Here is a 16293-nt window from a genome sequence, read left to right as displayed (position 1 = left end):
CTGTGAATTTCGGGATTATTTAATAGTTTATGTTTTACTGTTAGTGAGAAATAACTCGGCCTTGTGTTTTTACATTCTTCCGCTTCCAGAGCAAATATTACTGATTCAACAAAACAAGGTCATTAGTTTAGTTTCCTCCGTAATTCATTTATTCATTCAACATTAATCACTACGTTGCTTTTGTGCTTTACATTAACACAGTTAATACCAACCATAATTATAGATTAGGGATTTAAATTTTCTGGACTGGGATCAAGCTCTTCAGCTTGTCAGCCTACAATGTGACAAAATACAATAATTTCCTTGGAGCATTTTACTCCTTTGGGCCTTACACTCAAACTGTAAAAGGTTAATTAAAAATCCAGAGACCTGAAAAAAAAAAAAAAAAGAATTTTAATGTAGTCCAAATTTATGCTGACAAATAATGCAAACATTTTGGTCAGCCTGTAACAAAGAACATGGTTGTCTTCTTTCATCTAAGCCTGGAGAGTTCAAGTTTAAAGTTCAGGTTTCTGCCAAATCACAGCAGCCACTTTACCGTTTCTTTACCACCATGAATCAACTCAGCTGTGAGGATGAGGATTATTTAATTTGGAGGTGAGTCTGGTGAGTTAACTTACATTCAGTTCAAGACCTGAACAGGAACGAAACTTTAAAGATCCGCACAGTCCGAACACAGTTTCATCACTTTATTACAGTAAATGAGTCCATATCATACACACACAGAACAGAGACGGACAGGTTTGTGTTTCTTTCTCTCTTTCTCTCCCTCCTTCACCCAGAACATCAGTCCACCAGAGCAGAACCGGACCAAAGTCAACAGGATCAATAAATTAAATCAGTGACATTTTCATCATCAACATCAACAGACACATGTCTGCATGTTGCCTGAATACAGACAAATACACACATACACAACTTTTAGAACTCTGTCTGCAACACAACACAAATATTTATTTCTGCCATCTTGAGATCATTAGCAGCAATTCTGAATGCCACACAGCACATAATTCAAAATGCCCCAAGTTCAGAACTTTTTGAGCTGGACATCATTATGTGAAACACTCGAGTCAGGCTGAAAATACCAGAGACCTGCAGCCGAGTCATTTTGGTCAATACTGCATAGTAATCAGTTACAATCTGTCACAACACACCAAGAGTTCTGTTTCAATAAGATCAGAAAATAGAAAGAGTGCAGAAAACACACACCCCAGCATCTTGAGCTCTGCAGGTCCAGTCTTAGCTGGGCCACATGGAGGTGTGTTTACAGGTCTCATTCAATAAAGTGTTTTAGGTCTGAAGAGGGAGCTGAGTGGAGACAGATAAGTTCAGATGGCACTGAAAACTAAATCTGGAGTTTCAGCAGGGGTCTGGTAAAACATGTCGAGTGAGGCATTTCACCTACAGACCAGGAAAACAGCTTCTCCACCCATGACACTGCATGTTTCTTTTACTGAGCCTTCAATAGTTTTACAAGAATGCTTCAAAAGTCTAAAAAAAAATCTAAAAATAACTGCAGCCCAGAGCTTTACAGTGAGTTTCAGGTTATTGTTTAGTTGTCTGATCAGCAACTTCCTCATCCTGGTTCACTGTCAGTGAGACACTTTCAGCCACAGCACAAAGCTGATTTCTCCAAAGAGGCTCTAAAAGCCACAACCTGCTCAGCACCAAGCAGACAGACAGACTTAAGAGACCAGCTGGTGAAGCATTTAGCAGCTAAAAAGCCAGCTCTGTCCCTCCAGTGTTGCAACAAACAAAAAATTAGTTAAAACTGTGAATATTGGACTAAAATGCAGCGTAAAATGCAATTTAACAGCTGGTGGATGTGTAAACTTCAAAATGGTTTCCCACAAGTGCTCATCTAATCAGCTTGAATGGTGACATTATATTTAGCGCTGTGGTTGAAACAGTTTTAATATAAATATTAGTCATACAAAATAAAATTTCCAAACGAGGAAAATGTGACACTTAACTGGGGGTCTTTGTTCACATCGCTCTGTGATGGAGATCTGGGCTCCTCCTGGTTACTGCAGAGGGATGAACGGAGGTCCATTAATTGGACAATAAAGGCGAAGGAGTCACTGAGGTCAAAAGAAAAGGACGCTGGAAAGTATCTTTAATGTTTCCTAAAATTGCTGTCGCTTTAAATGTGCAGAAATGTGTCTAACGGTCAACAGCTCCCTCCTGTGGACCATCTGCAATGTGAGTCAGTGTGCTACTTTGCATTGAAGTGCTCCACAAAAAGATTTTCTGTGGTAAATTTAATCAAGTTAAAACTAATAAAACAAACTGCTTCCCAGTTTTGTCTCCTTGCTTCAGAGATTTTTTTTTTTTTTTTTTTTTTTTACGCGATCATGCCAGATTGAAATGCAATTCTCCTGTAATGTGGCTCAAATAAACATGACACACCTCAGTATGTTCTGTTTTAAGTTATCACATAATTCTTGGGTGATATATTTATTATATTTACCTCCAAAGTGGACAGAAGGACATTTTGGAACAGAACTCTTACAACCATCATTCAACAGGCAGGAGGTCACACACAGGACCTGACAGGAGAGTCTGAGCAACAATTATGTTTAAACCTACTTTACAATTTTCACTGGACAAGAAAGAGAAAGAGAGATCATAAACAAACTTGAGGAGTAGACAGTTTTTTTCTCTTTTTTTTTTTTTCCTTTGCAGTATTTACATTTTGGATTGTGAAAAAAGAAACATATTTACAAAAACGCACAAACTAAAGACTGCTTTGTAAGAGAGGATGAGGAAAATAAGATATAAACAACTCTGTAATAAAAAGTAAAAAGAGGAAAATAAAAATCAGTGATATTTACATGTGCCATAAGAGAAGGGAGGGAGGAGAGTGAGGAAATAAATGGCTTGTGAGAGCAGGAGAAGAGAATAATCAGCCAGGTTGTTTCCTCTCAGGGATTTTTTTTTATTTTTTTATTCACACTTTTCATAGCCACAGAAAGTCTGACGGCTCTGAGTGTGATTAGCCCTGCAGAGGGGATCAAACAAGCTGGCTGGGGTCTTTGCAGCAAAGAAAGCAGAATAAGTCCATAGGCGACTGGCCGGGCGGGGAGAGGGGCGGTCATATGGAAGGAAAAAAAGCTTTTCACTCTCCTCATGTAAAATGAAGGTGGATGTGCGGTGGGGGGAGAAAAAAAAAATCGAGTTCTTCACTTATATTAAAAAAGGGTTAAAAACAAACATTGGCTGCAGTTAAAACAGCAGGTGGAGGAATGGTTCAATAGTATCAAATATACTATACTACAAACTTTCAAGTGGTCTGTACTGCTTACTAAAAATCTGTATTGTTGAGTGCTCTATTCCTAAAACACTGGCTGTTCAGACTGCAGGTTGGTATATGGTCGGACACACACACACACACACACACACTTGTACTTCTATACTAGTGATACATTCTATTGGCCCCCAACCTCAACTTATTTCAAGACTTATCCCTAAAGAGTCTAAGTCTCAGCTCTTTGAAGAAGGGAGGACTGGCTGACTCTCATGGGGTCACATTAGAATCAGTCCTCGTAAAGACAGAAGTACACCACCACACAGAAAAGCCACCAAACAAAAAAAAAAAACAACAAACAAACAAAAACAAAAAACAGTCACCTTTAAGGAGTTGTCCTGCTTGATATTCATGTTTGCATTTAGCCTTTCATCAGTGATCCTTACAATGTGTCTGTATGCATGTCAGCAGCACTAAACTTCATTTATCCTCTTAATGTCATTTTCACTGTGTCTTCTTGAAATAGCTGAAAGAACTTTTCATTTGTTTCCACTGATGGAAGTTAAGTTTCTTCAAAAAGCTGCAACACCATTTCAAGTCCTCTCATTCAACGATCCACACCAGACATACAAATGTTTACATAAAGAAGCCCCCCATTTAAAACATGCTACCCCCATTTAAGCATTCTTCGGTTTCACTGCTGTGGCTACTCAACGGCAGGAAATTTGTTTTTTTGCGTTTCCACAGTGAGGGAATATAAACAAATTTTTTCTACAACGAAACCAGGACAGAAACGACCTTAATGCTAAAGGGGATTTCCACAGAAACTGACATTATGATCCATCTTTTTCAAGGGACCTTCAGGGTTCTTGACAATAGTTCTCGGAAATGTTTATAAACAGGTTTTAAGACCAAAACAAGGTACAAGTTCCTTTGTTGACATGTAAATAGACAGAATAGGAAACAGCACAAAACTGTAAAAGCAAGCAATTGCGTAACTACATTTACCACGTTTTAATACTTGTCAAGGCTTTAAGGTAAAACAAAAGTGTTTTAAAACAGTTTTCCCTAATTGAGAGGTTTTGAGAGCCGGTACCACCTCATGACTGCATCATGTGAAATAGCTCAGTTAAACTTGTGAATAAATGATAAAACAGAGAAACAATTTAGTTAAAAATAAAATTATGGTCAATTTTAGTGGAATACACCTTTAAGACTTTTTCTGAAGTCAGCCATTCACTCAAACTGTCGTCACAGCCTCTAGTCGCTGACACTGTCTGACACAGTAACACTAGTTAAACCAGTGAAACCAGATGAAAGGAATAAACAGAGCTGTTTCTTCTGGACTGTTACGGCGGCAGAAGCTTGTTTAATTTCGTTGCACAAATAAATTCCAGTTTCTTTCAGAGGCCTCAGTGTTGTGATCAGTAACGCCTGTTGACCTCGAGTTTTGGTAGATAAGTTTAAATTTTCATCTTTGTTTTGCTTTCTTTATTCAATATCCAAAGTTTCTGGATAAAGAGCTAGATATGATGTTTCGGCGACGGATCAACACACCTGCCCTTCTGATGTAAACAGATAAATCCACTATTAAAAGATGAGAAGGGTCAGTGGTTGATTTGACTCAGATTTATACAAAAGTATCGATGCAATGAAAAGAAAAATTAAAAGTCAATTTGGGGTCCATTTACAACTCCAGAGAAGCAACTCCTTCTTAAGAGCAGGAAGAAATAGACAAAGGCTGGTGCTCAGCAATCAGCTGGTATCTGGTGATTTAAACTTTTTCCTAAAATTACAGCAGTGGAACATTATTCATGGATAAGTAAAAACAGAACACTGAAAACTGATTTTTTCTAACTCACTTCAGCAGGTAAGTGAAGTGAGTTGGAGGTATCCTAAATACCTTTTACGAATGATCATCATCAGACCCTGCATCTGTTCTCCTGCCCTGAGTTTAAAAAAATGTCCTTTACCCTGATGACCTGCTTGAGGACAAATCTTATCTTGATCAGGCAGTACAAGTCCAACCCTTTACTAACACGGATTTAAAACATGGAGGTATAATAATAATAATACTAAAAAAAAATCTGAGGTGGAAAAAGAACTTAACTGTTGTATGATCACATGATGCTTGCAACCAGTCAAATAAATAAACACAAATATAAAGAAGATAAAAGAGATAAAAGGAAAAAAAAGTGGATAAAAAAAAAAAAAAAAAAAAGGTTTATATTACAGAGGACCAGCCCCCACTATTGAACCTTCACATACCACCTGAGCAGCAGCGCGACGACTCAACCTTGGCAGAACTAATAGTTTGTTCACTGTATTTACTGTACAATAATGGAGGAGAGCAAGCAGCATGGAGGAAAGCTGTAGAGAGAGAGAGAGTGTGTGTGTGTGTGCGCCAGTGTGAGTGAGTGAGTGAGTGTGTGTGCGTGTGTCTCTGAGACAAGGGTGTGGCTGGCAGGCAGGCAGGTGAGAAGCTGCTTCAGATGCTGTTAAGAGATCCTGGTACTGAACTGTGCTGAGAAGAATCTGAGCCGGTGCCATCTGAAGGAGAAAAGGAGGAGAGAGGCAGACGGAGCGGTGAATTAATGCTGCGTGCAAAATAATCTAAATAATGCTCAGCTTTGATGGTTGTTTAGCTGCTGACTGATCAGTTTGGCTTTATAAAAACATGTTACTTCTTTATTCCAAATGAGCAATAATTCTTAGAATTTACTGTATGTCTATCGGGCTTACTTATGAGAGGAATCCATCACACTTTTTATTTTAGGACAAACTGAAAAGTCAGGTTTCATTTTGTATTACGGAATAAAAATCTTTCACTCACTAGGTAATCATAAATCATAAATATTGTAGATACATTAAATATCAGGTTGTTAATTGATGTCTGGATTTCTTAAAACTCAGTAGAGCAGATTTTGCCAGCCACCATGAAACCATGCAAAACCAGCGATAAGAACACTGACAATAAAATTAAAATAAGTTTCCCACCGTGGGCGGAAGCAGCTGTGTGAGAGCGAGCGTGAGGAGGAATGAGCGTTGAGTTCAGCTGGGGTTGGATTGACAGCTCTGCAGAGGATAAAAGAGTTTTTAGTTACTAATGAGTCACACAACAGGAGGGCGGTGTCCTTTACAAAAAAAGAACAGTGTACGCTGCTTTAATGGTAGATCTCAGGGGTCACAACAAACCAAGAACACGGCCTGGTTGTATGGAGACAAACAGGACGATCTTTCAGCCAGAAGAGATGGAACTCTGACAAATTGGCTACAAATTAAATATAGAGAGACACAGCAGATCTTTGTTGTTCTTCCTGATTTGGGTTGAGCTGTCACCAAACAACGAGTATGCCTGAGTACCTGTGGTGCTGAAGTTGAAGAGCATCGGCAGTTCTCGGCCGCTGGGCAGTCGTGTGTTCGGCTGGCGCAGCTCATCGAAGAAGGTGTGTGAACAGGCCTCTAATGGGGAGAGGCGTGAGGCAGGTGTGTACTCCAGCAACCGAGAGCAGAGAGCAATGGCCTCCGGAGGGGTGCGAGGTTTAAACACCTGAGAAACAAGAGATTTATTTTTGGTCCACATGGCCTACAAAAATGAATCCAAGATAAACAATTGCTAGCAAATACTTTTTCAATTTCTCAAAGACAGAAACAAAAAGGATTTTTAAGTAAGTAACCAGCTCAACCGTACACTGATCATTTCTTAACTTCTTTAGTTCAGCAACACAGTTCTCATATTTATTTACATTAAATATTTCATTTTAGGAAATATGGTAAATGAAGAACCTCTAAAATTGAAATGTGAAACAAACAATAATGGTAACAATGGTTAGAACAGATATGAGGTGTTAAAAAAAAAAAAGTCAGCCGTGTGCAGTTTCAGGAGTAGAAAACCATCCACTCTGTAGTAAATGTTGAAGGGCCACTCTTGGTTTCATGTTGGATGCTGGTTCTGTACGCTGTATTTGTGAGGGTCAATCGACTTTTAAAAGAAGAACTTTAAGGCACTTAGACCTACAGCGTGGTTTTCTTTCTATTGTTCTCATAAAGAGGAATGGGGTTAGGGTTACTGTCACGAAGCGAACTGCAGTGAGTGTGACTCCATCTACATGTGTCCTATACTTTAAATGGAGTAAAATAAAGTACATGAAGTTTTCAGATTCTCTTTCTCAGTTCCTCAGTTTGTATTAGTTTTGTTTGTTTGTTTGTTTATTTGTTTTTTGTTTGTTTTTTTTACCTTGGTCCATGGATGAGCTTTGATCTGAGGGAACTTGAATTCTGTGTAGTTTGGATTCATCTCTCGGATTTGCTCCCTTGTAGGTGTTCCTAGCACCTACAGATAGACAAAGAGGATGAAGGAGCAGCACACACACAAATCTATCTTATTTCTTTTTTAAATCACCCATGAATGAAATGTATATATTCTCGTTAATTTTGTATTTGAATGATTCAATATGAATTCTTAAAAGTCCCCTCTGGGTGTGTTGTTATGACTCAAGAAATTTCTAATGAGAGAAAAAAGACTGCTTTGAGTTATGCTTTCTTTGTTGAAGAGATATTATCTCTGACTATGAGATGTGAAGTGTTGGAAGCTGAGTGTATTCTACTTCATTCAGTTTGTCTCTGCTGAGGAGAGACCACTAGTGAAGAGCTGTCTGCAGATATCAGGCTGATGTGTTGACAACAAACTGTCAACAGTGCAGAGGAATTTGTGAGCAGACTAATTTTCCCTCTTCTATGTGCACATAGTGATCATTAATGTGAAGGTGTTTACTTAGTTGGAACATGTACTGCTCACTTTCTAGTCATAATAATAATTTTCCAAATAATGAAAAAGCTCTTGTTTAGAAAGTACAGATGTGTCATTATGTATTTGCCAAAATATAAAAATAAAAGTCCGTACAGATTTTTAACAGGGGAATTTGTTTGCAGTTTAGACTTTGTCACTTAACACAATCTTATATTAGAGGGAACAGGGTCGAATTAAGAAGAAATTATGGAAAATGCTTTATGCAACATTACTTTCTATCTGATGTAACTGAATGATCAAGAGTAGAGTCTAATACAACTTAGTGAATAAATCAAATGACATCCACACCAAATTCAGCAACAAACAAACAGATCAAGAGAGAAGACACGCTCACCTTGATAATCTCTACTAGCTGGTCCACCCCACTGTCACCAGGAAATATGGGCTGTCCAAGCAGCAGCTCAGCTAGTACGCAGCCGGCTGACCAGATGTCAATGTTTGCTGTGTAGTCTGTGGCACCAAAAATTAGTTCAGGGGCACGATAATACCGTGAGCAGATATACGACACGTTGGGTTCACCGCGGACCAGCTGCTTGGCGCTGGGGAAAGACAAGAAATCACACTAAATGACAGTGGGAGCAGCAAAGAGCAGCTTGGATTCAAAGGGTAGTCAGGTGATGCAAAAGGGAAACTCTTTTGGAGGAAATCATTATTATTAGTTAAAGTTGGACACAAATTAATACCTGAACTTATACTTATGAATTGGTTATTATGTGCAAAAATTTTCACATTAAGCTGCACAGTCACAAAAATAATATAGTTCATTCTATTTAATTGAGTCTATTTTAATGCTACTGTTCTCCGTGTGGAGGATTCACAGTAACTCACCTGCCAAAGTCACACAGTTTGAGGATGGCAGTTTCTGGGTCAACGAGCAGGTTTTGAGGCTTGATGTCTCTGTGACACACACCCTGGGAATGGATATAGGCCAGACTGCGAAACAACTGATACATGTACACCTGAGGAGGTCACAACAGGGGCAAATCAACACAAGATCAGATGAGATCACACTGTTGACATGGTAACAAACAAAAGGACAACATGGCAATCGAATGTCGCAATGCGCTTCTTAATACTTAAGTTTCAATATGTTAATGTTGTGGGGGGGGGGTTCCCTCATTTAAGAACGAGTTTTCAAAAACTGAATTTGATGTCCAAAGAAATTAAAAGGATAAAACAAGATGCCATCTTGATTTATACTATTATTAATATTAAATTTCATCAGATATATACATATTAACTTCTTGTTTTTATTATAAATAAACCAGAAAGATTTTGGTTGAGTTTATTCATAATAAAAACAAGAAGTTAATATACATGTCTGATGAAATTAGTAAAGAACACTCGTTCATAAAAGAAAAGTTGACTAGTGAAAAATTACCTTCACATATATGATAGGAATGATGCTCTTGGCCTTGTTAAAATGCCTGGCAACCCTGTAGACTGTCTCAGGGACAAAGTCCAGCACCAGGTTGAGGTACACTTCATCTTTCTGGACACAGCATTAAAGAGAGGGGGAGAGAGGGAGACAGTAGGTAGGTAATATTGCTGCCACACTAGCAGTGAATAACATGGCCAAAAAAACAAACAAACAAACAAACAGATGACTTGAGTCTACGCTGAAGAGAAAAAAAAAAAAAAAAAAAAACACCTTTGCATTAATCTGCAGTTTGTGATTTGCTATTTGCTCAGAGCGTCTCTGTGGCACTTTGTTGTGACACTTTTTAAGCTCATCAAAAAATTGCCGCAACTGCAATTTGGATGTTGCTGTCGGCTATAAAGCGATTCAAACTGCTGGTTCTGAAATTTACACACACAGAGCTACTGCTTGATGTGACTGTTGCTTTATAAGTAAAACGTTTTACTAAAAAAGAGGAACACATGCACTGAATAATGATATTATTTCCAGTAATTTAGTTCTGAAATGTTTAAGTCAGTGTTTCTATATTCGGCAGTCAAAAAAAAAATAGACTGCTTCTCCTTTTTCCATGGGTGGGATATTTTACACAATATCTGCGGGATTCTATTCAGCCACAAAAAAGGTACTGTGAAACAACTTTGTGCAATATTGTGGCCAAGCAAAGGTAAATTGTAGATTGTAAAACGCTGTGTTCTATTCTTCTAGTTTATATGAGATGTACTGTTGTGTGATTTCAATTTGTATGTACCTTCTCTCCACTTGAGTAGAAGAAGTAACGTAATCTGACAATGTTGCAGTGGTCCAGCTTCCTCATGATCTGTAGTTCCCGATTCTGGAAATGAGTGTAGACAGGGAACCAATTAAACAAAACAAGAAAAAAAAAAACTTCAAAAGTCCTTGCATACACCATTTGGGTCCCAAAAGCTGAAAGAATATGAAGAGAAATTACAACATTTACCTTGAACCGCTTATCCTGCAGAACCTTTTTGATAGCCACCATCTCCTGGCTGTCAATGAGCCGAGCTTGGTACACCACACCGAACGACCCATTACCGATAACCTGCAAGGTTTTCATGAAACAGTTCAGCAGGCGAGGGGCAACTCCAGACATCTCAGATTGATTTTGCTCACACAATAATGTCAGTCCAGCTACGGCAATACTGATGTCAATTAAAAAAAAAAAAAAAAAACTTCTTTGCAGTTCATGTTCATTAACATCGTCTAAATTGGAGCAACCTGTTTGTTTGAAGTCGGTGTGAAGAAGTTCAGCAAAATGTGACTCTGGTTAAAAGCCGTGTTCAGGCTCAGTTTACATGCACTTCAATAATGAGATTACTAATAAAATACCAGGTTACACAGGAAAATGGAGAATGGTTACTACATACAGTGTAGTGACCTCAGAAAGCAGTGTAGAAAATTTTGATCACAAGACCAAATTATGCAGAACTCCTTGATAACCTTCAACTTCAGCAGGAATTGGCAAAGTGTCAGTATTTGTCATAAGCCAGTATAATAAGACTCTGAGGGTTGGGTTAAGGGGTAGGATTAGTGTAGTAAACATATCTTTACACGGACTTGCAGATGCATTAAATCATCTTAGAGGTGATAGGAAAAAAAACCAGATGGTCCTGTAAAACCACTGACAAGTCTCCAGTTTCATCTCATGCAATTTCACCAGCCTGTAACTGACAAAATTATGTCACAGCTTCAGATGAGAGATGAGCAAGATAGTTAACAGAAAGCAGGCTATAAATTCTGTATTGAAAGCCATAGATGTCAGCTCCAGATACAGTAATTTAGGAGCCTGGCACTGTCTGCTGTCTTAATCAATTCAATCTCAATATAGTGTAGTCACTTCGTGCTGTGTAATGCTAAAAGCTTTGGTTTCATTAGCAGCCGAGGTCATAAAAGAAGTTCCTCTTCTTCTAAGGACACAGTGTCTTCTGATGACACTGTTGCTTCCTTTTCTTGCTCACCTTGATGTCAGTGTAGGAGACTTCCTGTGGGCGGTCCGGTCCCTGACCTGGTGTCGCCACAACTGTCGTCACCTTCCCGCTGTCTCCTAGGAAACATGGAGGAACAGAGTTAAATTAGGCCAAGGCCTGTAATACTAAAGTGGTGTGATTCATTCAAAACATGAATGAACACAGATATCAAAGAGTGATCTTTTTTCCTTCCCCGCTGTTTCATTTACAAGTACAACGTTTTCTCCACATGTAATAACAGGTATACGTTAATTGCTTCATTATGCTAAAACGTGTGAATGAAATAACAATAAGGATTAAAAGTGGCTGTGGGCCCTCTGCCTTCTTACTACACGAGCTGAGGATATGAAATGGATTCACAACATCACCACAAAAATACTCCTGAGTAGACAGTAGGACACTCATCATCTGGGCTGTCCCTCCGCTGGCCATCTGAATATGTAGGTTAATGACAGCCCAGTGAATGGATGGCAACTTCACGAAAGCCTCCAAGGAAAGAGAAGGGAATGGCAGAGTTCAGATTCAAGACACTGTGGCTAATTAGTATAGGAATTAACCCAAAAATAGGCCAGTCACTTTCTTTGTCCTGATAAACTGTTTTAGGGTGACAGCAGCCTTAAATACAAGGATTATTTGGTTTTAGCATCCAGCAATAATGTTCTGAACTGCTCAACCAAACCAGTACATCACTGTCAAGGGTTTGGAGGATTCACATCAATAATGTTGCAAATTCAGCACCAACAGAACCAACATTAATTTTAAGTAAACTGTATGAATGCAGCGGGTGGTGAAGTCCTGAGTCCTAATATGATTTTGAATTTGTGAAAATATGACTTCAAGTAAAAGGACAACGCATAAAAAGTCTGGTTAGCTATAGTTTTACTGCTCAATCAACGTTCTTGTAAAACATGACAATATACAGCCTAACTTATCAAATTTCATATAGACAGTATGGCGAGAAGTTACCAGGTTCTGCAGATGGAAATGTAATTTTGCTGTGGTGCTGTGATGTTTAAATAATGGAGCAGCCCTTTGCCATGCAGTTGTTATCGTGCTGTATCACTGTCAGCCTGACCTTGTGCACATACTTAATGCTTTGTTTACCAAACAAGACAATGCACTTATTGATATGGACCTCTTACAGCCTGAACTGCATGTCCAGATCCTCATGTGCATCAAGACTCCCTCTCTCCCCAACATACAGACACACACTAAATTGTGTGCCAGAAAAGTGTGATGGTCATCCAATAGGCATGCTGGCGATATCTGTTACAGTTAAAACTGTGAGGCCTGCAAAATGACCGGGTCAGTGAGCTCTCCATTCCTGTGAGTGGGTTCATCCTATGTACAACACACACAGACAAATACACACATCCTCATGACTTCATTATATTAGTTAACTTACCCTAAATGTCCCATATTGCGACCATGAAAACAGCTTTTAGTTCTCACAATGAATAATACCTTGACCAAGACACACACGCAAACAAAAGGCTGCAGGTTAAAAGTAGGACAGTTGGTTATATGTTCATACCAACTGTCTATGGTGCTCCTCCTCTAGTACAGCTGGAGATATAAGCTCTTTTTCCTGCTGCCATTCATTTTTTCAGAGTGAATAACAATTTCCACCAGCTAAAACTTGCTTGAGGTCAATAATCTATCATGCTAAAGATGAGGCTTTTCCATGGCTTTGTCCAAGTTTCTGATTTATCATCACTTCATTGTGTCCCAGCTCACTATTTCTCTTATCAGTGGGGCAGTATCTTTGTCAACTTCCTGTCATTCACAGAAGCAAAATCTTATCTCTGTGAAGGAATTATATCTTTGAAAACAAGACCTTTTCCAACTATGTCACATCTACATTTATGTATTTATTCAGAGTCTTCACAGTGAAACATGAGCTGCTTTCAAAGTTATGGCTGCATTTTAGGATTAAAAAAAAAAAGAAAAAAAAAATGATGATTCAGATAAACCATCAGATTTCTATGTTAATGGTCTACTTTGATACTCATACTCACTCAAGTACACACTGTACTTAAATGAACTCCACATCTTCAAGCAAAGTAGCTTCAAGAGAATTAAGTTTACCTTATTAATATGCAGTTTAATGCAGCAAACTCTTTTAAAATGTAAAATCAAACCAGCCTGTTTACTCTACAGGGAGAACCAGTATAAGTGTGAGGTTTCAATCAAGCATCTATTGTTTTAGAGTCACTGTGCTCATGTGACTATCAGACTAACAGAAAAAGATTCAACACAATGTCCTGCTTCCCAGCTGATTGTGGTTATGTCTGTGGGTGACTATGAAGCTTGTGTATATTAAAGTTAGATTGAGCAATTGTGTAAATCATCGTTATTAGCAATAACAGTGTTGATAGTATGATTTCGTTTTATCATATGAGTCATTGTGTAGTTTCCCCAAAGAAACAGGAGTGAATCATTACATAGGTACTCTCCATTAAAGGGAAATCTAACATTAAATGGTTGTTCTGTAACAATCTGCAGCTTAAATTCCTTAGTGAATTTGAGCCCACTCCTAAAGCCGCATAGCACGGAGACAGACTGTGGTGATGAGACAAATACTGGAGCCGCTCCACAGACAGTGAATAATGGAACAACTGCTTGGACACTGTGACAGCAGCCATGGTAATTACACTGGGAGGTGGAGAATTTTTCATACTAATTGCACGAATCCCTATTTGCAGATGCCTTTCCCTATAGATATAATATCTGTACATTATGCAAAAACTCTATGAGCTCACTAATTTACACCAAAGTGTCAACTGATGTCACTTCATAATGTCGATTCAAGAGGTAATTCTTTAAAATTCCAGAAAAGGGAAAGTAATAAGAAATGCACAATGTCACGTAATAAAAGCAGAGGAAATCATTAAACCGCAAAATACCAAAACTTCAGAACTGATCAACACCATTCGCCCATCTTTCAGTGACAACTCACTATAAATCCAACCGTGGGACAGACACTGCAGCTGCTATAACACAAGGAAGTGTCAAATACTACACGATAACTGCTATAATTCAGCATGTAGGCGATAGATGTACTATTTAATCTACCAGGCACTCTACGGCACAGTCCATAATTGTCTGTTGGAGAGCTGAAGGGTCACTTTTAAACTTAAGGTTTCAGAATACTAAATTTCAGAGCAAAAGACTGAACTTAAAAGCAGGACTACTTGGAAACCCACAATATTTCGTCATGAGATTCTTCGAGTGTTGTTCATAATGACAGACCTCTGGTTGGTATGCCAACAAAACATCCTTAATGCTCCATGTTCAAGTTTAATTTTGCTGTTCATTCAAAATGTCAAATCACACCATTCTCTCTAGCAAATATGTCCCTAACTAGGTTAATCCTGCCTCTTGAAACAGCCTCCAGTCTCCCAAGTCTGACAACATATCTATCAATCATCCTAAAGTATCTCTAACAGCCAAAGGGGGATATTTTTGGCTTAAAGATGCCTGGCCAAGTGCTTCTCTGCTGAGAGCGGGGGGAGCGGGGGGAGGGGGGGGAGACACAAGGGTCACACTGCTTTGAACTGTAGATGACCTCCCATCCTCACACCTCTGTCTACTAATGGTTGATAATGTTTGGGGTAATACACATGCACTTGTGCATAGATCTCTGCTTACACCATGCACCGTGATAGAAGAGCACTTCCATCTCAGACAGGGCATCACTTGCATCCTCCAGGCGTCGGCCACCTGCTGCTGAGCCTTTGCCCCACAGGTGACCTTGGTGAAAAGGCAATTTTCCGCCCTGACCCTGCTCCAGACGAGGCGGACTAATAGATGATTAGCCCTGCTTTCAACGATTCCCTCAAAACATCTCTGAATGCAGCACTCAAGTTTCGGTGTCTGGCTTGGCCACAAAGAACAACAGAGCCCATTTACCTGCTCACTCACATCACACTGAAGCTAATACTCTTCATAGAATTAATTATAGGTAACTCAGCCTAATCCTCATTTTAGTTTAGTTTTCACTAAATTAAAGTGAAGACAAGGGAGGTAGTCTGGCATCGGGAGGGGTTAAAACAAACCCCGGCTGGACGAGGAACTAGTTACATACATGCAAAACAAGTGGCTAACGTTAGCAGGCTAGCTAGTTAGCGCGCTAGCAAGTTGGTTGGCCTCCACACGGAGCAAAAAACGGCTTTTCTCCCGGTTGTGACAAATAACACCGGCAGGTGTGTCTGAGGAGGGCCGTTTGATATTTGCACAGGCAGCGACAAAGCGCTGCTGGTTAAATCAAACTTACTGGCGAGCTTGAGGTTCGAGCATCCCGACGAGCTGGTGCCGGAGGCCTGCGGGACCCCGGACTTTCCTGTGCTGCTCCCCACGGCAGCGGCTGATCCGGCGGACGCGGCGGCGGCTCCTGGAACACCTGGCGGCTCAGCAAACGAGCTGGTCCTGGGCCGCCCGCTGCCGCTCATATCTCTGTGCAGGGGTCAGTGTTGTTTTTTCACTATTTTCAGCCAAGAGACTATTAATTATAAATACCCAGCAGCGAATAGTCGTGGGAAGACACGCCAAGAAATACCGCTCCTGTTGCTGCCGGCTGTCTGGGCTGATAGCTGTTGCTAGACACCTAGAAACAGACCGCTCGCAATGCCACCTGGGAAATGAAGTTCAAAGCTGCGACAGCTCGCGTTTGCCGCTCTGGCGTACACAAATCAAAACAACTACAAATTTAAAATGACTTAATATTGGATGTAGGCCAACGAAGGAGCGACACTCAATCTGTGTGTTACCACAAAAATGGACGGCCAAAAACTACCAGCAGTAAAATAACATAAAAAAATGGACAGCTCAG

The 16293-nt window shown here is 39.6% G+C and overlaps 1 protein-coding gene across 2 annotated transcripts; it reads right to left on the bottom strand.

Moving 5' to 3' along the window:
- Positions 1–470: 470 nt before the first annotated feature.
- On the bottom strand, positions 471–16056 carry gsk3aa (glycogen synthase kinase 3 alpha a). 2 transcript variants are annotated; one of them, XR_003841262.1, is made up of 12 exons: positions 15739–16056; positions 11454–11539; positions 10436–10537; positions 10226–10309; positions 9439–9549; positions 8886–9016; positions 8392–8596; positions 7485–7580; positions 6611–6797; positions 6245–6322; positions 2471–5797; positions 471–2027 (listed from the first exon to the last, which is right to left on the bottom strand). XR_003841262.1 is itself a non-coding variant. In XM_029514431.1 (11 exons), the coding sequence occupies exons 1-11, from the start codon at positions 15911–15913 to the stop codon at positions 5736–5738; spliced, it is 1317 nt and encodes a 438-aa protein (XP_029370291.1). In that variant the 5' UTR covers positions 15914–16056; the 3' UTR covers positions 2278–5735. The 2 variants fall into 2 exon arrangements, 1 of the variants encoding a protein (XP_029370291.1); XM_029514431.1 differs by lacking the exon at positions 471–2027 and having other exon boundaries at positions 2278–5797.
- Between the last annotated feature and the right edge of the window lie 237 nt (positions 16057–16293).

Source organism: Echeneis naucrates, chromosome 11 (genome assembly GCF_900963305.1).
Source record: "Echeneis naucrates chromosome 11, fEcheNa1.1, whole genome shotgun sequence".
NCBI lineage: Eukaryota > Metazoa > Chordata > Actinopteri > Carangiformes > Echeneidae > Echeneis > Echeneis naucrates.
The sequence above is the reverse complement of the archived record's forward strand: the minus strand, read 5'-3'. Positions and strand labels throughout refer to the sequence as shown.